The sequence below is a fragment of the Antennarius striatus genome, chromosome 20 (genome assembly GCF_040054535.1).
Source record: "Antennarius striatus isolate MH-2024 chromosome 20, ASM4005453v1, whole genome shotgun sequence".
NCBI lineage: Eukaryota > Metazoa > Chordata > Actinopteri > Lophiiformes > Antennariidae > Antennarius > Antennarius striatus.
In genome coordinates, this window is record NC_090795.1 from 2,201,656 (window position 1) to 2,229,455 (window position 27,800).

The following is a 27,800-nucleotide window of genomic DNA, read 5'->3' on the forward strand; positions in this document are numbered from 1 at the left end:
ACTCAAAAAACAATTGGAATATTGGCTACAGAACTGGCTTAAATCCTTTAAATACTCAGTATCCCATGTATTTAGCACATGGGAAGGTTTTTTCAGCTGGACAAACATCCTATAACCCTTTGTTTAGTGACTGCGCTAGGAGCTAGCGAATGTGGGTATGTCGCAACTGTGCATAAATGACGTTCAAGGCAAAACATCAGAAGTATCTCGAGATCGTCACACGGCTTCTATCAATCAATCAATGAAGTTTTATTTATATAGCACTTAATTATGGCCACAGACATTTCAAAGCGCTTTAACAGACAGAAAAACCCAAAAGAACCCTCCAGAGCATTAGCGACAGTGGCGGGGAAAAACTCCCTTGTTGAGGAAGAAACTCCGGACAGGACCCAGACTCTTTTGGGGGCCATCCGCCTTGACCTGTTGGGTGGAAAAGAAATAAAAGGAAGATGAGAACGGGGTAAGAGAAAGAGAGACAGAGAGAGAGTCAGATAGACCAGATAGAGTCAGTGTCAATATGGTTAAAGTTAGACGATTGGGATTGTTGCCTTTGATTCATGTTCCCCATCATGTAGTTGGTAAATTCAATTCACAATTACAGCTGCATGGATGACTGTCGGGTGGCACGGAGGAAGAAAGGAAGCAGGACCCCAGCTGATGGATAGATGAGGGGTGGTACAACCGTAACTCCTCAAAAGTTTGCTAAAATATTCCAGCTTTCTGTCAGTGTTGGAATTGCATAGTTTTGAGAAAAGTTTTGAGGAGTTGTGGTATTGAGAAGCCGTGTGACGATCTCGCGAAACTTCCGATGTTTTGCCTTGAACGTCATTTGTGCACGGTTGCGACCACCCTAATGAACCATATGTGTGCACATACTCACACTTGCCAGCTCGTAGCGCGGCCGCTAGCGTCGTCGGGGAAGGGTTAAACGATTTGATGCTGCGCAAGCAACACAAAAAGCTTAGTTATCTTCAGCTGCAGTGGTGGAAAAATACACCATTCAACCTTGTGGTGGTTGAGCCTGATCTACAAAGTAAGACAAAGTTCCCGAGCATCAGTGAAACTCATCCAGCATGGGCTATTCCCCCTGGACGGTGTCTGGACTCCAGAACAAGGAGAGAGAGCAAAAGAGAAGGTGGTAAAAGTCACCTAACTCTAACTTGGGCTTTGTTTTTGTTCTCCTTGCAGTGATCGTGGTGCTGTTTGCTGCCCTGAGGAGACAGCGGAAGAAGGAGCCTCTGATCATCTCCAAAGAGGATGTCAGAGACAACGTTGTCAGCTACAACGATGAAGGGGGCGGAGAAGAGGACACTCAGGCTTTTGATATCGGAACGCTGCGCAACCCGGAGGCCATCGAGGAGAGCAAGCAGAGGCGGGACATTGTCCCCGAGACCTTTTACCCTCCAGTTCGCCGTTCTGTGTTGCCCCCGACCCGGGACAATAACGGGGACGTGAGAGACTTCATCAACCAGAGGCTCCAGGACAACGACAGCGACCCGACGGCGCCGCCTTACGACTCCCTGGCCACCTACGCTTACGAAGGGAACGGCTCCGTGGCCGAGTCCCTCAGCTCGCTGGAGTCGGTGACCACCGAGGGCGACCAGGACTACAACTACCTGAGCGAGTGGGGACCCAGGTTTAAGAAACTGGCAGACATGTACGGGGGCGACGACAGCGACAGGGATTCCTAACGAGAGCCTGGCACACGGACGAGGAGAGGAACAAAGTACCATTGCAACTTTTCGGGCGATTCTGGTGCGAGAAAAAACGGTGAAAGGACCGAGAAAGGAGCAACGTTGCGTCCGAGTGCTTCTTTCACCACCATCGATCACCATTTCAGTCGTCCCTCCGGTGAACAGACGTAGGCTTTGTGTGTCCTGTCAGTGTTAGTTGCGTTTTTTGCAAGGGTGAAGTGAAAAGACTTTGTGTCGAGACTTTTTTTTTGTGTGTATATGGGGTGTACACAAGGCTCAAATATATCTATACCGATTCTTTTTTTTTCTCAATTGTTTTTCCAAAGCTGCTCGTGACGGACCATTCGACAAGCAGTTTTGTAAACCAACAGATATGCCTATGTATTTTTCAGTGTTTCCTGGACAAAAACATGCTGCATATTGTGAGTTCTATCTTAGCTTGTGTCCGTACGGTAATATGAAACATTACGCTGTACAGTTGTTTGATTTTCTAGGGATTTCTCTCGTCTAAATGATCCCTCCTTTCAGCGACGGCTGCCTCACATTAGTCACTTTTCCATAGGTGTGCCAGAAACTCCAAGTATTGTTCCGCATCGCCGTCTCGGATGAGAACATGAAAAATCATTGGGTGGTAGAGGTACACATCGTTAAAAATCTGTGCGAGGCGTAACACGGTGCTGTCGACAAATCGCTAACGTTTAAAGCCTACATGAAGCTGTGGTAAAGGAAAGTGGATTTTACATCCACAAACAAGCCAGTTTGTTATTTTTGCAGTATCTAATTTTCAACCCCACACAGCTTTGAGCTTTCGCTGTGAGGTGAGCAGAAAGACCAAATATTTCTTTATTTAGCTGAATGTCTTTGAAACCAGTTAGTACAACAGGCTCATGCTGTTTTCTACGATGCACCGATAAAAAAACAAAAAAATAGCACCAATCCAGTGTGAACCAGGTGCAGTGAGAAGTAAAATATCGGTCCTAGTCGGACCTCCTCGTGCATCTCCGTCCACATGAGTCCAGGTCACGTTTTGGTCCCCAGAAGGACGTCAAAATTCACTTTACGCAGTTACAGTTCATCATGCAATTTGACTTTTTTCCATCTCAAGTAGTTTGTTTTGTCCAGGTGATGAATGTCAAACAAGAAAAGTAGCATTTAAATCTGAAGTAAGCCTGAAGAGATTTTATGGAGTTTGTGGGTCAGTTTTTACTCACAAGAACTTTAGCATAAAAAAAAACTTAAAAACATCAATCAATCAGCCCTTGTTTGTATAGAGCTTAATCACTTCAGCAGACATTTCAAAGCGCTTTAACAGACAGAGAAACCCAACAGGACCCTCCAGGGTAAACTTAAGCGACAGTGGCAGGGAAAAACTTCTTCACTGAGGAAGAAACTCCAGCCAGGACCAAGACTCCAGAGGGCAGTCATCTGCCTTGACCGGTTGGGTAGGAAAGGATGAAATCAGCACTTGATAACTCTCTGCCCTGCACAGCTGAATGTATAATCTGTAGCGTAGCACTTCAGTAATGGCTGTGCCACACCAGTATTTCCCTTGATAGACCTTCCAGTTTCAGTAAATGTCCTGTATGTAGTACCGGGCCACAACACAGTCCCACGTGAGCTCCGCAGAGGCCAACAGCCTTCCCCATAAAGCCTCTTATCAAAGGAGCCCCTGACCTTTTGGTGTATGTGGAATAAGGTTCTCAAACCCAGAGGTGTGTCCTCGGCGTCAGAGAGAAGGTCAGAACATTATGCGGCAGTAGGGGAATACACGGCAGTTTGGGTCTTAACGCAATTTTGGAAGAGAAAAAAGTAATACCGCAGAATTAGAAAATAAAGAGTGTGGTTTGAACTAGAAGAAGAAGAAGAAACAAACTGATAAAACAAGCTCTGGTCTCACTTTAACAAAAGGCCAAACTGTGAAACATCTGACATTTATCAGATGTTTGGAGCGTAATTGTCACGGCGGTACACTTTTTTGTATCCGTACTCTGAAACAGGCTTGACATCACCAATGATGCAGCACATTTAGCAAATAAACATGACGCCACCGTGGTTGGAAAATTCTTTATGCTGAGCTATTGTATGCACGCAATCCCTGTTTTGCCCCCTTGTTTCTTTTATTAGCTTGTTGCTCGAGCTTCCTTGGTGTAAGTGGCCATTTCAGACTGCAGCGACGTCGCCATGATAAGCAGTTAATGGGTTTAGAAACCCTTCACTCAGAGAAAAGTGTTTTCTTTCTGCCTCAAGGTAGAGTGTGAGGTCTCAAATGGAAATCAACATGACAGCACTCACCAAAAGCTTTTTCTTTTTTTTGTTTTTCCCATCAGTCTTCACTCTTTTCTGTCTCCACATCGCACATTTTTGTGTTTTCCTTCGGAGGGCGGAACTGCCTCTTGAGTGTTGGCGCCATGCTAAGATAAAATGTCGCACGTCGTAACGTACCCACACTGCCACGTCTCGGGGGGGGGGGGGGGGTTGGACTGGGGGTAGTGAGTCGCCTAGATGGCAAGGCTGATGTCCTCTTTCTCCAGATACAATAGATCTGTAGTTGTTGATGTGTAGACGCTGTCAGCCTCGGGGCTCGCCTCTGCTATGGTATATTATGTTGGTGACAATGTGATTGAGCAGTGGAGTTTTGTCAATATAGAAACAAGTTGAGAGGTTGTGGTAGTGTACAGGGCCCCAAATCATCGGCCATTCATCGATCTGCTTTGTAAAACGTGATATTTTGTACTGAATATTTATATGACACAATTAAACATCTTCAAAATCAGAGCGTCTGTTTTCTTTGATGGGAAATAGCACCAGGAAGACTTAAAGGTAAGCTGAAACATCTGAAGATGATGTAATAAATGTTTGCTTTTCGGATTGACTGGTTTTATTACGAAGCGTTTCTCTTGTTTGAAGCAAATAAGTTGTAACTTCTTAATTTGATTATTTGCTGGTTTTTAACGCTGAAGAAGTAAATGACATAATAACAGCCAATAATAAAAGTCATGATCCAATAACAAAATAACTTTGGCAAGTAACATAATAGTTACGGGATAGGGTTAGAGTTAAGTTTGAGTTGTGGTTACAGTTATGTTTAGAATGGAATGAATGAATGAAGTGAAATGAATTAATCCTTTGCAGGTAAATTGTTTTTCCACTCTAGCACACAGTCAAGTGTGTCTGTGTTTGTGTATCGGCCTGTGACACACACAAATCCAAAAGGAACCTGTGGGCATGCAAGTGATGGGGAGGTAGATTGACGGGTAGCTACTCCTTGGTGCGCCCGAAGAGAAATAAAGGGGACAGTGCCTTGCTCAAGGGCACCTCAGCAGTGCTCAGGTGGTGAACTGGCACCTCCCACTGCCAGTTCACACTCGGACATAGGTGAGTGGTTGTTAAAGCCAATAACATTATATCAGCCGATAAAACGAATTTGCCCGTTTTGAAATGTAATAGGTTCTAAACCAATCAGTCTTTTTTACCAACTACCTAGTAATTTAAGACTAACTAACCCCTAGCCATAATGTGTAACTCTAATTCCTAACTCTAACCATAACACTAAATGTAACCCTAATCCCTCACCCTAAATTTACCCTTAGAGTTAGTGTTCAGGCTTCCTAGGGGTTAAGTTTAGGAGTTACAGCAAACAAATGAAAAAAAATTTTTTTTTACCCAATCAAATGACCGGGGGAAAAAAATCTTTACACCAACCAGCCTACTGAAAAAAAAATTTTTAGACAGCTGACCGGTCAAAGAAAAAATTTTGAAAACAATCAAACTACCGAAAACAAAATTTTTTACACCAACCAACCGGCCGAAAAAAAAGACGACCAACTGGTCGAAACAAAAATGTTTTTAACCAATCAAATGACTAAAAAAAAAATGTTTTTACACATACCAACCATCCAAAAAAAAAGTTTTAGATGACAGACCAGTGGAAAAAAATTATTTGAACCAAACGACCGAAACAAAAAAAATTGACTAATCAACCAAGAAAAACAAATTTTTTAGACGACCAACTGGTTGAAAAAATTTTTTTACCAAATCACACGACTGAAAAAAAGTTTCTTTGATGACCGACCTGTCGAAAAAAGAATTTTTTAACCAATCAGACTACAGAAAACAAAATTTTTTACACCGACCAACCGACCGAAAAAAAAAAATTTTTTGACGACCGACTGGTCGAAGAGAATTTTTTTTTAACCAATCAACTGACCAAAAAAAATGTTTTTTGGACGACCGACCAGTCATAAAAGATTTTTTTTACCCAAACGACCAAATGAAAATTTTTACACTGACTAACCTACCAAAAAAAAACAATTTTTGAAGAAAAATTTTTGAAACCAATCGAACTACCGAAAACTAAACTTTTTACATCGACCAACCTACCGAAAAAAAAAAATTTTGGACAACTAACTGGTTGAAATAAATTTTTTGAAACCAATTGAACTACTGAAAATTAAACTTTTTACACCAACCAACCGACCAAAAAAATACATTTTTTGGATGCCCGACCAGTCGAAACAAAAATGTTTTTACCCAATTAAACGACTGAAAAAAGAAACTATTTAGACGACCGGCCGGTCCAAAAAAAATTTTTTTGACCAATCAAATGACTGAAAGAAATTTTTACACCGACGAACCGACGGAAAAAAAAAACATTTTAGACGCCCAACCGGTCGAAAAAAAAAAATTTTAGCCAATCAAATGACCGAAAAAAAAACATTTAACCAACCGAAAAAAAAAATTTTGCCCAATCAAAGGACCAAGAAAAAATATTTTACAACTGACCAGTCGAAAAAAAAATTTTGAAACAAATCAAACTACTGAAAACAAAACTTTTCACCTTGACCAACCTACTAAAAAAACGTGTTTTGTTCACGACCAACTAGTCGAAAATAGATTTTTTTTAACCAATCAACCGACTGAGAAAAAAAAACCTTTTTTGGATGACTGACCGGTCAAAAAGGATTTTTTTACCTAAACAACCCAAAAAACTTTTTGGAAAATTTTTTTTTTAAACCAATCAAAATACTGAAAACAAAAATTTTTACACCACCCAACCAACCGAAAAAAAATTTTTTAGGTGACCAACCAGTCGAGACAAAAATGTTTCTACCCAATTAGACGACTGAATAAAAAAATTTTTTAGACGACCAGCCGGTCGAAAAAAATTTTTTTTACCCAATCAAACTACCGAAAAAATTTTTACACCGACTAACCGACGGCAAAAGAACATTTTAGACGCCTGACTAGTCGAAATTTTTTATTGACCCTCGGGTCAACAAAAAAAACAACAAATTTTTACAACCTGCCGAAAAGCCATAGAAATAATTTTATTTGACCCGCCGGTCAACCAAAAATACCCTTATGTGATCCGCCGGTCAACAAAAATAAAAAAATTATTACAACCTGGCGATAACAAAAAAATCATTATATTTGACCCACCGGTCAACCAGAAATACCTTTTATTGACCCGCCAGTCAACAAAAATGAAAAAAATTATTCATCAGCCAGTCAACGAAAAAAAAATTTTTATTGACCCGCGGGTCAACAAAAAAAAAAGAAATTTTTACAACCTGCCAAAAAGCCATAGAAATAATTTTATTTGACCCGCCGGTCAACCAAAAATACCCTTATGTGATCCGACGGTCAATAAACATAAGAAAAGTTATTGATCAGGCAGTCAATAAAAAAAAAAAATTTATTGACCTGCGGGTCAACAAAAAAAAAAAGGAAATTTTTACAGCCTGCTGAAAAGCCAAAGAAATAATTTTATTTGACCCGCCGGTCAACCAAAAATACCCTTATGTGAACCGCCGGTCAACAAAAATAAAAAAAATTATTACAACCTGGCGATAACAAAAAAATCATTATATTTGACCCACCGGTCAACCAGAAATACCTTTTATTGACCCGCCAGTCAACAAAAATGAAAAAAATTATTCATCAGCCAGTCAACGAAAAAAAATTTTTTATTGACCCGCGGGTCAACAAAAAAAAAAAGAAATTTTTACATCCTGCCAAAAAGCCATAGAAATAATTTTATTTGACCCGCCGGCCAACCAAAAATACCCTTATGTGATCCGCCGGTCAATAAACATAAGAAAAATTATTTATCAGCTAGTCAATAAAAAAATTTTTTTTATTGACCCGCGGGTCAACAAAAAAAAAAAGAAATTTTTACAACCTGCCGAAAAGCCATAGAAATAATTTTATTTGACCCGCCGGTCAACCAAAAATACCCTTATGTGATCCGCCGGTCAGTAAAAAAAAAAAAATTATTACAACCTGGCGATAACAAAAAAATCATTATATTTGACCCACCGGTCAACCAGAAATACCTTTTATTGACCCGCCAGTCAACATAAATGAAAAAAATTATTCATCAGCCAGTCAACGAAAAAAATTTTTTTATTGACCCGCGGGTCAACAAAAAAAAAAGAAATTTTTACAACCTGCCAAAAAGCCATAGAAATAATTTTATTTGACCCGCCGGTCAACCAAAAATACCCTTATGTGATCCGCCGGTCAATAAACATAAGAAAAATTATTTATCAGCCAGTCAATAAAAAAAATTTTTTTATTGACCCGCGGGTCAACAAAAAAAAAGAAATTTTTACAACCTGCCGAAAAGCCATAGAAATAATTTTATTTGACCCGCCGGTCAACCAAAAATACCCTTATGTGATCCGCCGGTCAATAAACATAAGAAAAATTATTTATCAGCCAGTCAATAAAAAAAAATTTTTTATTGACCCGCGGGTCAACAAAAAAAAAGAAATTTTTACAACCTGCCGAAAAGCCATAGAAATAATTTTATTTGACCCGCCGGTCAACCAAAAATACCCTTATGTGATCCGCCGGTCAATAAACATAAGAAAAATTATTTATGAGCTAGTCAATAAAAAAAATTTTTTTATTGACCCGCGGGTCAACAAAACAAAAAAGGAAATTTTTACAGCCTGCTGAAAAGCAAAAGAAATAATTTTATTTGACCCGCCGGTCAACCAAAAATACCCTTATGTGAACCGCCGGTCAACAAAAATAAGAAATATTATTACAACCTGTGATAACAAAAAAATCATTATATTTGACCCGCCGGTCAACCAGAAATACCTTTTATTGACCAGCCAGTCAACCAAAATGAAAAAAATTATTCATCAGCCAGTCAACGTAGAAACATTTTTTATTGACCCTCGGGTCAACAAAAAAAAAAAGAAATTTTTACATCCTGCCAAAAAGCCATAGAAATAATTTTATTTGACCCGCCGGCCAACCAAAAATACCCTTATGTGATCCGCCGGTCAATAAACATAAGAAAAATTATTTATCAGCTAGTCAATAAAAATTTTTTTTTTATTGACCCGCGGGTCAACAAAAAAAAAAGAAATTTTTGCAACCTGCCGAAAAGCCATAGAAATAATTTTATTTGACCCGCCGGTCAACCAAAAATACCCTTATGTGATCCGCCGGTCAATAAACATAAGAAAAGTTATTGATCAGCAAGTCAACGAAAAAAAAATTTTCATTGACCCGCGGGTCAACAAAAAAAAAAAGAAATTTTTACAACCTGCCGAAAAGCCAAAGAAATAATTTTATTTGACCCGCCGGTCAACCAAAAATACCCTTATGTGAACCGCCGGTCAACAAAAATAAAAAAAATTATTACAACCTGGCGATAACAAAAAAATCATTATATTTGACCCACCGGTCAACCAGAAATACCTTTTATTGACCAGCCAGTCAACAAAAATGAAAAAAAATTGTTCATCAGCCAGTCAACGAAAAAAAATTTTTTATTGACCCACGGGTCAACAAAAAAAAAAAGAAATTTTTACATCCTGCCAAAAAGCCATAGAAATAATTAAATTTGACCCGCCGGCCAACCAAAAATACCCTTATGTGATCCGCCGGTCAATAAACATAAGAAAAATTATTTATCAGCTAGTCAATAAAAAAAATTTTTTTATTGACCCGCGGGTCAACAAAAAAAAAAAGAAATTTTTACAACCTGCCGAAAAGCCATAGAAATAATTTTATTTGACCCGCCGGTCAACCAAAAATACCCTTATGTGATCCGCCGGTCAATAAACATAGGAAAAATTATTTATCAGCCAGTCAATAAAAAAAATTTTTTTATTGACCCGCGGGTCAACAAAAAAAAAAGAAATTTTTACAACCTGCCAAAAAGCCATAGAAATAATTTTATTTGACCCACCGGTGAACCAAAAATACCCTTATGTGATCCGCCGGTCAATAAACATAAGAAAAATTATTTATGAGCTACTCAATAAAAAAATTTTTTTTATTGACCCGCGGGTCAACAAAAAAAAAAGAAATTTTTACAACCTGCTGAAAAGCAAAAGAAATAATTTTATTTGACCCGCCGGTCAACCAAAAATACCCTTATGTGAACCGCCGGTCAACAAAAATAAAAAAAATTATTACAACCTGGCGATAACAAAAAAATCATTATATTTGACCCGCCGGTCAACCAGAAATACCTTTTATTGACCAGCCAGTCAACAAAAATGAAAAAAAAATTATTCATCAGCCAGTCAACGAAAAAAATTTTTTATTGACCCGCGGGTCAACTAAAAAAAAAGAAATTTTTACATCCTGCCAAAAAGCCATAGAAATAATTTTATTTGACCCGCCGGCCAACCAAAAATACCCTTATGTGATCCGCCGGTCAATAAACATAAGAAAAATTATTTATCAGCTAGTCAATAAAAAATTTTTTTTATTGACCCGCGGGTCAACAAAAAAAAAACACAAATTTTTACATCCTGCCAAAAAGCCATAGAAATAATTTTATTTGACCCGCCGGTCAACGAAAAATACCCTTATGTGATCCGCCGGTCAATAAACATAAGAAAAATTATTTATCAGCAAGTCAATAAAAAGAATTTTTTATTGACCCGCGGGTCAACAAAAAAAAAAAGAAATTTTTACAACCTGCCGAAAAGCGATAGAAATAATTTTATTTGACCCGCCGGTCAACCAAAAATACCCTTATGTGATCCGCCTGTCATTAAAAATAAGAAAAGTTATTGATCAGCAAGTCAACGAAAAAAATTTTTTCATTGACCCGCGGGTCAACAAAAAAAAAAAGAAATTTTTACAACCTGCCGAAAAGCCATAGAAATAATTTTATTTGACCCGCCCGTCAACCAAAAATACCCTTATGTGATCCGCCGGTCAACAAAAATAAAAAAATTATTACAACCTGGTGATAACAAAAAAATCATTATATTTGACCCACCGGTCAACCAGAAATACCTTTTATTGACCCGCCAGTCAACTAAAATGAAAAAAATTATTCATCAGCCAGTCAATGAAGAAAAATTTTTTATTGACCCGCGGGTCAACAAAAAAAAAAAGAAATTTTTACATCCTGCCAAAAAGCCATAGAAATAATTTTATTTGACCCGCCGGCCAACCAAAAATACCCTTATGTGATCCGCCGGTCAATACACATAAGAAAAATTATTTATCAGCTAGTCAATAAAAATTTTTTTTTTATTGACCCGCGGGTCAACAAAAAAAAAAGAAATTTTTGCAACCTGCCGAAAAGCCATAGAAATAATTTTATTTGACCCGCCGGTCAACCAAAAATACCCTTATGTGATCCGCCGGTCAATAAACATAAGAAAAGTTATTGATCAGCAAGTCAACGAAAAAAAAATTTTCATTGACCCGCGGGTCAACAAAAAAAAAAAGAAATTTTTACAACCTGCTGAAAAGCCAAAGAAATAATTTTATTTGACCCGCCGGTCAACCAAAAATACCCTTATGTGAACCGCCGGTCAACAAAAATAAAAAAAATTATTACAACCTGCGATAACAAAAAAATCATTATATTTGACCCGCCGGTCAACCAGAAATACCTTTTATTGACCAGCCAGTCAACCAAAATGAAAAAAATTATTCATCAGCCAGTCAACGAAGAAAAATTTTTTATTGACCCGCGGGTCAACAAAAAAAAAAGAAATTTTTACATTCTGCCAAAAAGCCATAGAAATAATTTTATTTGACCCGCCGGCCAACCAAAAATACCCTTATGTGATCCGCCGGTCAATAAACATAAGAAAAATTATTTATCAGCTAGTCAATAAAAAATATTTTTTTATTGACCCGCGGGTCAACAAAAAAAAAAGAAATTTTTACAACCTGCCGAACAGCCATACAAATAATTTTATTTGACCCGCCGTTCAACTAAAAATACCCTTAGGTGATCCGCCGGTCAATAAACATAAGAAAAGTTATTGATCAGCAAGTCAACGAAAAAAAATTTTTCATTGACCCGCGGGTCAAAAAAAAACAACAAATTTTTACAACCTGCCGAAAAGCCAAAGAAATAATTTTATTTGACCTGCCGGTCAACCAAAAATACCCTTATGTGAACCGCCGGTCAACAAAAATAAAAAAAATTATTACAACCTGGCGATAACAAAAAAATCATTATATTTGACCCGCCGGTCAACCAGAAATACCTTTTATTGACCAGCCAGTCAACAAAAATGAAAAAAAATTATTCATCAGCCAGTCAACGAAAAAAAATTTTTTATTGACCCGCGGGTCAACAAAAAAAAAAGAAATTTTTACAACCTGCCGAACAGCCATAGAAATAATTTTATTTGACCCGCCGGCCAACCAAAAATACCCTTATGTGATCCGCCGGTCAATAAACATAAGAAAAATTATTTATCAGCTAGTCAATAAAAAAAAATTTTTTATTGACCCGCGGGTCAACAAAAAAAAAAAGAAATTTTTACAACCTGCCGAAAAGCCATAGAAATAATTTTATTTGAGCCGCCGGTCAACCAAAAATACCCTTATGTGATCCGCCGGTCAATAAACATAAGAAAAATTATTTATCAGCCAGTCAATAAAAAAAATTTTTTTATTGACCCGCGGGTCAACAAAAAAAACAGAAATTTTTACAACCTGCCAAAAAGCCATAGAAATAATTTTATTTGACCCACCGGTGAACCAAAAATACCCTTAGGTGATCCGCCGGTCAATAAACATAAGAAAAGTTATTGATCAGCAAGTCAACGAAAAAAAATTTTTCATTGACCCGCGGGTCAAAAAAAAAAAAAAAATTTTTACGACCTGCCGAAAAGCCAAAGAAATAATTTTATTTGACCTGCCGGTCAACCAAAAATACCCTTATGTGTACCGCCGGTCAACAAAAATAAAAAAAATTATTACAACCTGGCAATAACAAAAAAATCATTATATTTGACCCGCCGGTCAACCAGAAATACCTTTTATTGACCAGCCAGTCAACAAAAATGAAAAAAAATTATTCATCAGCCAGTCAACGAAAAAAATTTTTTTATTGACCCGCGGGTCAACAAAAAAAAAAAAATTTTTACAACCTGCCGAACAGCCATAGAAATAATTTTATTTGACCCGCCGGCCAACCAAAAATACCCTTATGTGATCCGCCGGTCAATAAACATAAGAAAAATTATTTATCAGCTAGTCAATAAAAAAAAAATTTTTATTGACCCGCGGGTCAACAAAAAAAGAAAGAAATTTTTACAACCTGCCGAAAAGCCATAGAAATAATTTTATTTGACCCGCCGGTCAACCAAAATACCCTTATGTGATCCGCCGGTCAATAAACATAAGAAAAATTATTTATCAGCCAGTCAATAAAAAAAAAATTTTTATTGACCCGCGGGTCAACAAAAAAAAAAGAAATTTTTACAACCTGCCGAAAAGCCATAGAAATAATTTTATTTGACCCGCCGGTCAACCAAAAATACCCTTATGTGATCCGCCGGTCAATAAACATAAGAAAAGTTATTGATCAGCAAGTCAACGAAAAAAAATTTTTCATTGACCCGCGGGTCAACAAATAAAAAAGAAATTTTTACAACCTGCTGAAAAGCAAAAGAAATAATTTTATTTGACCCGCCGGTCAACCAAAAATACCCTTATGTGAACCGCCGGTCAACAAAAATAAAAAAAATTATTACAACCTGGCGATAACAAAAAAATCATTATATTTGACCCGCCGGTCAACCAGAAATACCTTTTATTGACCAGCCAGTCAACAAAAATGAAAAAAAATTATTCATCAGCCAGTCAACGAAAAAAATTTTTTATTGACCCGCGGGTCAACAAAAAAAAAAAGAAATTTTTACATCCTGCCAAAAAGCCATAGAAATAATTTTATTTGACCCGCCGGCCAACCAAAAATACCCTTATGTGATCCGCCGGTCAATAAACATAAGAAAAATTATTTATCAGCTAGTCAATAAAAAAAAATTTTTTATTGACCCGCGGGTCAACAAAAAAAGAAAGAAATTTTTACAACCTGCCGAAAAGCCATAGAAATAATTTTATTTGACCCGCCGGTCAACCAAAAATACCCTTATGTGATCCGCCGGTCAATAAACATAAGAAAAATTATTTATCAGCCAGTCAATAAAAAAAAATTTTTTATTGACCCGCGGGTCAACAAAAAAAAAAGAAATTTTTACAACCTGCCGAAAAGCCATAGAAATAATTTTATTTGACCCGCCGGTCAACCAAAAATACCCTTATGTGATCCGCCGGTCAATAAACATAAGAAAAATTATTTATCAGCCAGTCAATAAAAAAAAATTTTTTATTGACCCGCGGGTCAACAAAAAAAAAAGAAATTTTTACAACCTGCCGAAAAGCCATAGAAATAATTTTATTTGACCCGCCGGTCAACCAAAAATACCCTTATGTGATCCGCCGGTCAATAAACATAAGAAAAATTATTTATCAGCCAGTCAATAAAAGAAATTTTTTTATTGACCCGCGGGTCAACAAAAAAAAAAGAAATTTTTACAACCTGCCGAAAAGCCATAGAAATAATTTTATTTGACCCGCCGGTCAACCAAAAATACCCTTATGTGAACCGCCGGTCAACAAAAATAAAAAAAATTATTACAACCTGGCGATAACAAAAAAATCATTATATTTGACCCGCCGGTCAACCAGAAATACCTTTTATTGACCAGCCAGTCAACAAAAATGAAAAAAAATTATTCATCAGCCAGTCAACGAAAAAAATTTTTTATTGACCCGCGGGTCAACTAAAAAAAAAGAAATTTTTACATCCTGCCAAAAAGCCATAGAAATAATTTTATTTGACCCGCCGGCCAACCAAAAATACCCTTATGTGATCCGCCGGTCAATAAACATAAGAAAAATTATTTATCAGCTAGTCAATAAAAAAAAATTTTTTATTGACCCGCGGGTCAACAAAAAAAAAAAAGAAATTTTTACATCCTGCCAAAAAGCCATAGAAATAATTTTATTTGACCCGCCGGTCAACGAAAAATACCCTTATGTGATCCGCCGGTCAATAAACATAAGAAAAATTATTTATCAGCAAGTCAATAAAAAGAATTTTTTATTGACCCGCGGGTCAACAAAAAAAAAAAGAAATTTTTACAACCTGCCGAATAGCCATAGAAATAATTTTATTTGACCCGCCGGTCAACCAAAAATACCCTTATGTGATCCGCCGGTCAATAAACATAAGAAAAATTATTTATCAGCTAGTCAATAAAAAAAATTTTTTTATTGACCCGCGGGTCAACAAAAAAAAAAGGGAAATTTTTACAGCCTGCTGAAAAGCAAAAGAAATAATTTTATTTGACCCGCCGGTCAACCAAAAATACCCTTATGTGAACCGCCGGTCAACAAAAATAAAAAAAATTATTACAACCTGGCGATAACAAAAAAATCATTATATTTGACCCGCCGGTCAACCAGAAATACCTTTTATTGACCAGCCAGTCAACAAAAAGGAAAAAAAATTATTCATCAGCCAGTCAACGAAAAAATTTTTTTATTGACCCGCGGGTCAACAATAAAAAAAAAAAATTTTTACATCCTGCCAAATAGCCATAGAAATAATTTTATTTGACCCGCCGGCCAACCAAAAATACCCTTATGTGATCCACCTGTCAATAAAAATAAGAAAAATTATTTATCAGCCAGTCAATAAAAAATATTTTTTTATTGACCCGCGGGTCAACAAAAAAAAAAGAAATTTTTACAACCTGCCAAAAAGCCATAGAAATAATTTTATTTGACCCGCCGGTCAACCAAAAATACCCTTATGTGAACCGCCGGTCAACAAAAATAAAAAAAATTATTACAACCTGACGATAACAAAAAAATCATTATATTTGACCCGCCGGTCAACCAGAAATACCTTTTATTGACCAGCCAGTCAACAAAAATGAAAAAAAATTATTCATCAGCCAGTCAACGAAAAAAAATTTTTTATTGACCCGCGGGTCAACAAAAAAAAAGAAGACATTTTTACATCCTGCCAAAAAGCCATAGAAATAATTAAATTTGACCCGCCGGCCAACCAAAAATACCCTTATGTGATCCGCCGGTCAATAAACATAAGAAAAATTATTTATCAGCTAGTCAATAAAAAAAAAATTTTTATTGACCCGCGGGTCAACAAAAAAAAAAAGAAATTTTTAAAACCTGCCGAAAAGCCATAGAAATAATTTTATTTGACCCGCCGGTCAACCAAAAATACCCTTATGTGATCCGCCGGTCAATAAACATAAGAAAAATTATTTATCAGCCAGTCAATAAAAAAAAATTTATATTGACCCGCGGGTCAACAAAAAAAAAAGAAATTTTTACAACCTGCCAACAAGCCATAGAAATAATTTTATTTGACCCACCGGTCAACCAAAAATACCCTTATGTGATCCGCCGGTCAATAAACATAAGAAAAATTATTTATGAGCTAGTCAATAAAAAAAATTTTTTTATTGACCCGCGGTTCAACAAAAAAAAAAAGGAAATTTTTACAGCCTGCTGAAAGGCAAAAGAAATAATTTTATTTGACCCGCCGGTCAACCAAAAATACCCTTATGTGAACCGCCGGTCAACAAAAATAAAAAAAATTATTACAACCTGCGATAACAAAAAAATCATTATATTTGACCCGCCGGTCAACCAGAAATACCTTTTATTGACCAGCCAGTCAACCAAAATGAAAAAAATTATTCATCAGCCAGTCAACGAAGAAAAATTTTTTATTGACCCGCGGGTCAACAAAAAAAAAAGAAATTTTTACATTCTGCCGAAAAGCCATAGAAATAATTTTATTTGACCCGCCGGCCAACCAAAAATACCCTTATGTGATCCGCCGGTCAATAAACATAAGAAAAATTATTTATCAGACAGTCAATAAAAAATATTTTTTTATTGACCCGCGGGTCAACAAAAAAAAAAGAAATTTTTACAACCTGCCAAAAAGCCATAGAAATAATTTTATTTGACCCGCCGGTCAACCAAAAATACCCTTATGTGATCCGCCGGTCAATAAACATAAGAAAAATTATTTATCAGCCAGTCAATAAAAAATATTTTTTTATTGACCCGCGGGTCAACAAAAAAAAAAAGGAAATTTTTACAGCCTGCTGAAAAGCAAAAGAAATAATTTTATTTGACCCGCCGGTCAATCAAAAATACCCTTATGTGAACCGCCGGTCAACAAAAATAAAAAAAATTATTACAACCTGGCGATAACAAAAAAATCATTATATTTGACCCGCCGGTCAACCAGAAATACCTTTTATTGACCAGCCAGTCAACAAAAAGGAAAAAAAATTATTCATCAGCCAGTCAACGAAAAAATTTTTTTATTGACCCGCGGGTCAACAATAAAAAAAAAAAATTTTTACATCCTGCCAAATAGCCATAGAAATAATTTTATTTGACCCGCCGGCCAACCAAAAATACCCTTATGTGATCCACCTGTCAATAAAAATAAGAAAAATTATTTATCAGCCAGTCAATAAAAAATATTTTTTTATTGACCCGCGGGTCAACAAAAAAAAAAGAAATTTTTACAACCTGCCAAAAAGCCATAGAAATAATTTTATTTGACCCGCCGGTCAACCAAAAATACCCTTATGTGAACCGCCGGTCAACAAAAATAAAAAAAATTATTACAACCTGACGATAACAAAAAAATCATTATATTTGACCCGCCGGTCAACCAGAAATACCTTTTATTGACCAGCCAGTCAACAAAAATGAAAAAAAATTATTCATCAGCCAGTCAACGAAAAAAAAATTTTATTGACCCGCGGGTCAACAAAAAAAAAAAGAAATTTTTACATCCTGCCAAAAAGCCATAGAAATAATTAAATTTGAGCCGCCGGCCAACCAAAAATACCCTTATGTGATCCGCCGGTCAATAAACATAAGAAAAATTATTTATCAGCTAGTCAATAAAAAATAAATTTTTATTGACCCGCGGGTCAACAAAAAAAAAAAGAAATTTTTACAACCTGCCGAAAAGCCATAGAAATAATTTTATTTGACCCGCCGGTCAACCAAAAATACCCTTATGTGATCCGCCGGTCAATAAACATAAGAAAAATTATTTATCAGCCAGTCAATAAAAAAAATTTTTTCATTGACCCGCGGGTCAACAAAAAAAAAAGAAATTTTTACAACCTGCCAAAAAGCCATAGAAATAATTTTATTTGACCCACCGGTCAACCAAAAATACCCTTATGTGATCCGCCGGTCAATAAACATGAGAAAAATTATTTATGAGCTAGTCAATAAAAAAAAATTTTTTATTGACCCGCGGGTCAACAAAAAAAAAAAGGAAATTTTTACAGCCTGCTGAAAGGCAAAAGAAATAATTTTATTTGACCCGCCGGTCAACCAAAAATACCCTTATGTGAACCGCCGGTCAACAAAAATAAAAAAAATTATTACAACCTGCGATAACAAAAAAATCATTATATTTGACCCGCCGGTCAACCAGAAATACCTTTTATTGACCAGCCAGTCAACCAAAATGAAAAAAATTATTCATCAGCCAGTCAACGAAGAAAAATTTTTTATTGACCCGCGGGTCAACAAAAAAAAAAGAAATTTTTACATTCTGCCGAAAAGCCATAGAAATAATTTTATTTGACCCGCCGGCCAACCAAAAATACCCTTATGTGATCCGCCGGTCAATAAACATAAGAAAAATTATTTATCAGACAGTCAATAAAAAATATTTTTTTATTGACCCGCGGGTCAACAAAAAAAAAAGAAATTTTTACAACCTGCCAAAAAGCCATAGAAATAATTTTATTTGACCCGCCGGTCAACCAAAAATACCCTTATGTGATCCGCCGGTCAATAAACATAAGAAAAATTATTTATCAGCTAGTCAATAAAAAAAATTTTTTTATTGACCCGCGGGTCAACAAAAAAAAAAAAGAAATTTTTACATCCTGCCAAAAAGCCATAGAAATAATTTTATTTGACCCGCCGGTCAACGAAAAATACCCTTATGTGAACCGCCGGTCAACAAAAATAAAAAAAATTATTACAACCTGGCGATAACAAAAAAATCATTATATTTGACCCGCCGGTCAACCAGAAATACCTTTTATTGACCAGCCACTCAACAAAAAGGAAAAAAAATTATTCATCAGCCAGTCAACGAAAAAAAATTTTTATTGACCCGCGGGTCAACAAAAAAAAAAGAAATTTTTACAACCTGCCGAAAAGCCATAGAAATAATTTTATTTGACCCGCCGGTCAACGAAAAATACCCTTATGTGATCCGCCGGTCAATAAACATAAGAAAAATTATTTATCAACAAGTCAATAAAAAGAATTTTTTATTGACCCGCGGGTCAACAAAAAAAAAGAGAAATTTTTACAACCTGCCGAAAAGCCATAGAAATAATTTTATTTGACCCGCCGGTCAACCAAAAGTACCCTTATGTGATCCGCCGGTCAATAAACATAAGAAAAATTATTTATCAGCCAGTCAATAAAAAAAATTTTTTTATTGACCCGCGGGTCAACAAAAAAAAAAGAAATTTTTACAACCTGCCAAAAAGCCATAGAAATAATTTTATTTGACCCACGGGTCAACCAAAAATACCCTTATGTGATCCGCCGGTCAATAAACATAAGAAAAATTATTTATGAGCTAGTCAATAAAAAAAAAATTTTTATTGACCCGCGGGTCAACAAAAAAAAAAAGGAAATTTTTACAGCCTGCTGAAAGGCAAAAAAAATAATTTTATTTGACCCGCCGGTCAACCAAAAATACCCTTATGTGAACCGCCGGTCAACAAAAATAAAAAAAATTATTACAACCTGCGATAACAAAAAAATCATTATATTTGACCCGCCGGTCAACCAGAAATACCTTTTATTGACCAGCCAGTCAACCAAAATGAAAAAAATTATTCATCAGCCAGTCAACGAAGAAAAATTTTTATTGACCCGCGGGTCAACAAAAAAAAAGAGAAATTTTTACAACCTGCCGAAAAGCCATAGAAATAATTTTATTTGACCCGCCGGTCAACCAAAAATACCCTTATGTGATCCGCCGGTCAATAAACATAAGAAAAATTATTTATCAGCTAGTCAATAAAAAATATTTTTTTATTGACCCGCGGGTCAACAAAAAAAAAAGAAATTTTTACAACCTGCCGAACAGCCATAGAAATAATTTTATTTGACCCGCCGTTCAACTAAAAATACCCTTAGGTGATCCGCCGGTCAATAAACATAAGAAAAGTTATTGATCAGCAAGTCAACGAAAAAAAAATTTTCATTGACCCGCGGGTCAACAAAAAAAAAAAGAAATTTTTACAACCTGCCGAAAAGCCAGAGAAATAATTTTATTTGACCCGCCGGTCAACCAAAACTACCCTTATGTGAACCGCCGGTCAACAAAAATAAAAAAAATTATTACAACCTGGCGATAACAAAAAAATCATTATATTTGACCCGCCGGTCAACCAGAAATACCATTTATTGACCAGCCAGTCAACAAAAAGGAAAAAAATTATTCATCAGCCAGTCAACGAAAAATTTTTTTTATTGACCCGCGGGTCAACAATAAAAAAAAAAAATTTTTACATCCTGCCATAAAGCCATAGAAATAATTTTATTTGACCCGCCGGCCAACCAAAAATACCCTTATGTGATCCGCCTGTCAATAAAAATAAGAAAAATTATTTATCAGCCAGTCAATAAAAAATATTTTTTTATTGACCCGCGGGTCAACAAAAAAAAAAGACATTTTTACAACCTGCCAAAAAGCCATAGAAATAATTTTATTTGACCCGCCGGTCAACCAAAAATACCCTTATGTGAACCGCCGGTCAACAAAAATAAAAAAAATTATTACAACCTGGCGATAACAAAAAAATCATTATATTTGACCCGCCGGTCAACCAGAAATACCTTTTATTGACCAGCCAGTCAACAAAAATGAAAAAAAATTATTCATCAGCCAGTCAACGAAAAAAATTTTTTATTGACAGTCAACAAAAAAAAAAAGAAATTTTTACATCCTGCCAAAAAGCCATAGAAATAATTTTATTTGATCCGCCGGCCAACCAAAAATACCCTTATGTGATCCGCCGGTCAATAAACATAAGAAAAATTATTTATCAGCTATTCAATAAAAAAAATTTTTTTATTGACCCGCGGGTCAACAAAAAAAAAAAGGAAATTTTTACAGCCTGCTGAAAAGCAAAAGAAATAATTTTATTTGACCCGCCGGTCAACCAAAAATACCCTTATGTGAACCGCCGGTCAACAAAAATAAAAAAAATTATTACAACCTGGCGATAACAAAAAAATCATTATATTTGACCCGCCGGTCAACCAGAAATACCTTTTATTGACCAGCCAGTCAACAAAAATGAAAAAAAATTATTCATCAGCCAGTCAACGAAAAAAAATTTTTATTGACAGTCAACAAAAAAAAAAAGAAATTTTTACATCCTGCCAAAAAGCCATAGAAATAATTTTATTTGACCCGCCGGCCAACCAAAAATACCCTTATGTGATCCGCCGGTCAATAAACATAAGAAAAATTATTTATCAGCTATTCAATAAAAAAAAATTTTTTATTGACCCGCGGGTCAACAAAAAAAAAAAGGAAATTTTTACAGCCTGCTGAAAAGCAAAAGTAATAATTTTATTTGACCCGCCGGTCAACCAAAAATACCCTTATGTGAACCGCCGGTCAACAAAAATAAAAAAAATTATTACAACCTGGCGATAACAAAAAAATCATTATATTTGACCCGCCGGTCAACCAGAAATACCTTTTATTGACCAGCCAGTCAACAAAAATGAAAAAAAATTATTCATCAGCCAGTCAACGAAAAAAATTTTTTATTGACCCGCGGGTCAACAAAAAAAAAAAGAAATTTTTACATCCTGCCAAAAAGCCATAGAAATAATTTTATTTGACCCGCCGGTCAACGAAAAATACCCTTATGTGATCCGCCGGTCAATAAACATAAGAAAAATTATTTATCAGCAAGTCAATAAAAAAATTTTTTTTATTGACCCGCGGGTCAACAAAAAAAAAAAGAAATTTTTACAACCTGCCGAAAAGCCATAGAAATAATTTTATTTGACCCGCCGGTCAACCAAAAATACCCTTATGTGATCCGCCTGTCAATAAAAATAAGAAAAATTATTTATCAGCCAGTCAATAAAAAAAATTTTTTTATTGACCCGCGGGTCAACAAAAAAAAAAAGAAATTTTTACAACCTGCTGAAAAGCCAAAGAAATAATTTTATTTGACCCGCCGGTCAACCAAAAATACCCTTATGTGAACCGCCGGTCAACAAAAATAAAAAAAATTATTACAACCTGGCGATAACAAAAAAATCATTATATTTGACCCGCCGGTCAACCAGAAATACCTTTTATTGACCAGCCAGTCAACAAAAATGAAAAAAAATTATTCATCAGCCAGTCAACGAAAAAAAAATTTTTATTGACCCGCGGGTCAACAAAAAAAAAAAGAAATTTTTACAACCTGCCGAAAAGCCATAGAAATAATTTTATTTGACCCGCCGGTCAACCAAAAATACCCTTATGTGATCCGCCGGTCAATAAACATAAGAAAAATTATTTATCAGCCAGTCAATAAAAAATATTTTTTTATTGACCCGTGGGTCAACAAAAAAAAAAGAAATTTTTACAACCTGCAAAAAAGCCATAGAAATAATTTTATTTGACCCGCCGGTCAACCAAAAATACCCTTATGTGATCCGCCGGTCAATAAACAAGAAAAATTATTTATCAGCTAGTCAATAAAAAAAATTTTTTATTGACCCGCGGGTCAACAAAAAAAAAAAGGAAATTTTTACAGCCTGCTGAAAAGCAAGAGAAATAATTTTATTTGACCCGCCGGTCAACCAAAAATACCCTTATGTGAACCGCCGGTCAACAAAAATAAAAAAAATTATTACAACCTGGCGATAACAAAAAAATCATTATATTTGACCCGCCAGTCAACCAGAAATACCTTTTGTTGACCAGCCAGTCAACAAAAATGAAAAGAAATTATTCATCAGCCAGTCAACGAAGAAAAATTTTTAGTGACCCGCGGGTCAACAAAAAAAAAAAGAAATTTTTACAACCTGCTGAAAAGCCAAAGAAATAATTTTATTTGACCCGCCGGTCAACCAAAAATACCCTTATGTGAACCGCCGGTCAACAAAAATAAAAAAAATTATTACAACCTGGCGATAACAAAAAAATCATTATATTTGACCCGCCAGTCAACCAGAAATACCTTTTGTTGACCAGCCAGTCAACAAAAATGAAAAGAAATTATTCATCAGCCAGTCAACGAAAAAAAAATTTTTATTGACCCGCGGGTCAACAAAAAAAAAAAGAAATTTTTACATCCTGCCAAAAAGCCATAGAAATAATTTTATTTGACCCGCCGGCCAACCAAAAATACCCTTATGTGATCCGCCGGTCAATAAACATGAGAAAAATTATTTATCACCTAGTCAATAAAAAAAATTTTTTTATTGACCCGCGGGTCAACAAAAAAAAAAGAAATTTTTACAACCTGCCGAAAAGCCATAGAAATAATTTTATTTGACCCGCCGGTCAACCAAAAATACCCTTATGTGATCCGCCGGTCAATAAACATAAGAAAAATTATTTATCAGCCAGTCAATAAAAAATATTTTTTTATTGACCCGTGGGTCAACAAAAAAAAAAGAAATTTTTACAACCTGCAAAAAAGCCATAGAAATAATTTTATTTGACCCGCCGGTCAACCAAAAATACCCTTATGTGATCCGCCGGTCAATAAACAAGAAAAATTATTTATCAGCTAGTCAATAAAAAAAATTTTTTATTGACCCGCGGGTCAACAAAAAAAAAAAGGAAATTTTTACAGCCTGCTGAAAAGCAAAAGAAATAATTTTATTTGACCCGCCGGTCAACCAAAAATACCCTTATGTGAACCGCCGGTCAACAAAAATAAAAAAAATTATTACAACCTGGCGATAACAAAAAAATCATTATATTTGACCCGCCAGTCAACCAGAAATACCTTTTGTTGACCAGCCAGTCAACAAAAATGAAAAGAAATTATTCATCAGCCAGTCAACGAAGAAAAATTTTTAGTGACCCGCGGGTCAACAAAAAAAAAAAGAAATTTTTACAACCTGCTGAAAAGCCAAAGAAATAATTTTATTTGACCCGCCGGTCAACCAAAAATACCCTTATGTGAACCGCCGGTCAACAAAAATAAAAAAAATTATTACAACCTGGCGATAACAAAAAAATCATTATATTTGACCCGCCAGTCAACCAGAAATACCTTTTGTTGACCAGCCAGTCAACAAAAATGAAAAGAAATTATTCATCAGCCAGTCAACGAAGAAAAATTTTTAGTGACCCGCGGGTCAACAAAAAAAAAAAGAAATTTTTACATCCTGCCAAAAAGCCATAGAAATAATTTTATTTGACCCGCCGGCCAACCAAAAATACCCTTATGTGATCCGCCGGTCAATAAACATAAGAAAAATTATTTATCAGCTAGTCAACGAAGAAAAATTTTTATTGACCCGCGGGTCAACAAAAAAAAAAAAGAAATTTTTACATCCTGCCAAAAAGCCATAGAAATAATTTTATTTGACCCGCCGGCCAACCAAAAATACCCTTATGTGATCCGCCGGTCAATAAACATAAGAAAAATTATTTATCAGCTAGTCAATAAAAAAAAATTTTTTATTGACCCGCGGGTCAACAAAAAAAAAAAAGAAATTTTTACATCCTGCCAAAAAGCCATAGAAATAATTTTATTTGACCCGCCGGTCAACGAAAAATACCCTTATGTGATCCGCCGGTCAATAAAAATAAGAAAAATTATTTATCAGCAAGTCAATAAAAAGAATTTTTTATTGACCCGCGGGTCAACAAAAAAAAAAAGAAATTTTTACAACCTGCCGAAAAGCCATAGAAATAATTTTATTTGACCCGCCGGTCAACCAAAAATACCCTTATGTGATCCGCCTGTCAATAAAAATAAGAAAAATTATTTATCAGCCAGTCAATAAAAAAAAATTTTTTATTGACCCGCGGGTCAACAAAAAAAAAAAGAAATTTTTACAACCTGCTGAAAAGCCAAAGAAATAATTTTATTTGACCCGCCGGTCAACCAAAAATACCCTTATGTGAACCGCAGGTCAACAAAAATAAAAAAAATTATTACAACCTGGCGATAACAAAAAAATCATTATATTTGACCCGCCGGTCAACCAGAAATACCTTTTATTGACCAGCCAGTCAACAAAAATGAAAAAAAATTATTCATCAGCCAGTCAACGAAAAAAAATTTTTATTGACAGTCAACAAAAAAAAAAAGAAATTTTTACATCCTGCCAAAAAGCCATAGAAATAATTTTATTTGACCCGCCGGCCAACCAAAAATACCCTTATGTGATCCGCCGGTCAATAAACATAAGAAAAATTATTTATCAGCTATTCAATAAAAAAAATTTTTTTATTGACCCGCGGGTCAACAAAAAAAAAAAGGAAATTTTTACAGCCTGCTGAAAAGCAAAAGAAATAATTTTATTTGACCCGCCGGTCAACCAAAAATACCCTTATGTGAACCGCCGGTCAACAAAAATAAAAAAAATTATTACAACCTGGCGATAACAAAAAAATCATTATATTTGACCCGCCGGTCAACCAGAAATACCTTTTATTGACCAGCCAGTCAACAAAAATGAAAAAAAATTATTCATCAGCCAGTCAACGAAAAAAAAATTTTATTGACAGTCAACAAAAAAAAAAAGAAATTTTTACATCCTGCCAAAAAGCCATAGAAATAATTTTATTTGACCCGCCGGCCAACCAAAAATACCCTTATGTGATCCGCCGGTCAATAAACATAAGAAAAATTATTTATCAGCTATTCAATAAAAAAAATTTTTTTATTGACCCGCGGGTCAACAAAAAAAAAAAGGAAATTTTTACAGCCTGCTGAAAAGCAAAAGTAATAATTTTATTTGACCCGCCGGTCAACCAAAAATACCCTTATGTGAACCGCCGGTCAACAAAAATAAAAAAAATTATTACAACCTGGTGATAACAAAAAAATCATTATATTTGATCCGCCGGTCAACCAGAAATACCTTTTATTGACCAGCCAGTCAACAAAAATGAAAAAAAATTATTCATCAGCCAGTCAACGAAAAAAAATTTTTATTGACCCGCGGGTCAACAAAAAAAAAAAGAAATTTTTACATCCTGCCAAAAAGCCATAGAAATAATTTTATTTGACCCGCCGGTCAACCAAAAATACCCTTATGTGATCCGCCTGTCAATAAAAATAAAAAAAATTATTTATCAGCCAGTCAATAAAAAATTTTTTTTTATTGACCCGCGGGTCAACAAAAAAAAAAAGAAATTTTTACAACCTGCTGAAAAGCCAAAGAAATAATTTTATTTGACCCGCCGGTCAACCAAAAATACCCTTATGTGAACCGCCGGTCAACAAAAATAAAAAAAATTATTACAACCTGGCGATAACAAAAAAATCATTATATTTGACCCGCCGGTCAACCAGAAATACCTTTTATTGACCAGCCAGTCAACAAAAATGAAAAAAAATTATTCATCAGCCAGTCAACGAAAAAAAAATTTTTATTGACCCGCGGGTCAACAAAAAAAAAAAGAAATTTTTACATCCTGCCAAAAAGCCATAGAAATAATTTTATTTGACCCGCCGGCCAACCAAAAATACCCTTATGTGATCCGCCGGTCAATAAACATGAGAAAAATTATTTATCACCTAGTCAATAAAAAAAATTTTTTTATTGACCCGCGGGTCAACAAAAAAAAAAAGAAATTTTTACAACCTGCCGAAAAGCCATAGAAATAATTTTATTTGACCCGCCGGTCAACCAAAAATACCCTTATGTGATCCGCCGGTCAATAAACATAAGAAAAATTATTTATCAGCCAGTCAATAAAAAATATTTTTTTATTGACCCGTGGGTCAACAAAAAAAAAAGAAATTTTTACAACCTGCAAAAAAGCCATAGAAATAATTTTATTTGACCCGCCGGTCAACCAAAAATACCCTTATGTGATCCGCCGGTCAACAAAAATAAAAAAAATTATTACAACCTGGCGATAACAAAAAAATCATTATATTTGACCCGCCGGTCAACCAGAAATACCTTTTATTGACCAGCCAGTCAACAAAAATGAAAAAAAATTATTCATCAGCCAGTCAACGAAAAAAAATTTTTTATTGACCCGCGGGTCAACAAAAAAAAAAAGAAATTTTTACATCCTGCCAAAAAGCCATAGAAATAATTTTATTTGACCCGCCGGCCAACCAAAAATACCCTTATGTGATCCGCCGGTCAATAAACATGAGAAAAATTATTTATCACCTAGTCAATAAAAAAAATTTTTTTATTGACCCGCGGGTCAACAAAAAAAAAAAGAAATTTTTACAACCTGCCGAAAAGCCATAGAAATAATTTTATTTGACCCGCCGGTCAACCAAAAATACCCTTATGTGATCCGCCGGTCAATAAACATAAGAAAAATTATTTATCAGCCAGTCAATAAAAAATATTTTTTTATTGACCCGTGGGTCAACAAAAAAAAAAGAAATTTTTACAACCTGCAAAAAAGCCATAGAAATAATTTTATTTGACCCGCCGGTCAACCAAAAATACCCTTATGTGATCCGCCGGTCAATAAACAAGAAAAATTATTTATCAGCTAGTCAATAAAAAAAATTTTTT

The 27,800-nt window shown here is 35.3% G+C and overlaps 1 protein-coding gene across 1 annotated transcript in view; it reads left to right on the top strand.

Moving 5' to 3' along the window:
* The window catches only part of LOC137614184 (cadherin-6-like), a 50,725-nt gene extending 46,258 nt beyond the window's left edge, over window positions 1-4,467 (top strand). The window contains exon 12 of the mRNA XM_068343818.1: window positions 1,189-4,467. Within this exon, the coding sequence (XP_068199919.1) occupies window positions 1,189-1,691 (503 nt within the window). The 3' untranslated portion in view covers window positions 1,692-4,467. The remainder of the gene's footprint in view (window positions 1-1,188) is intronic.
* The last annotated feature ends 23,333 nt before the right edge of the window (window positions 4,468-27,800 follow it).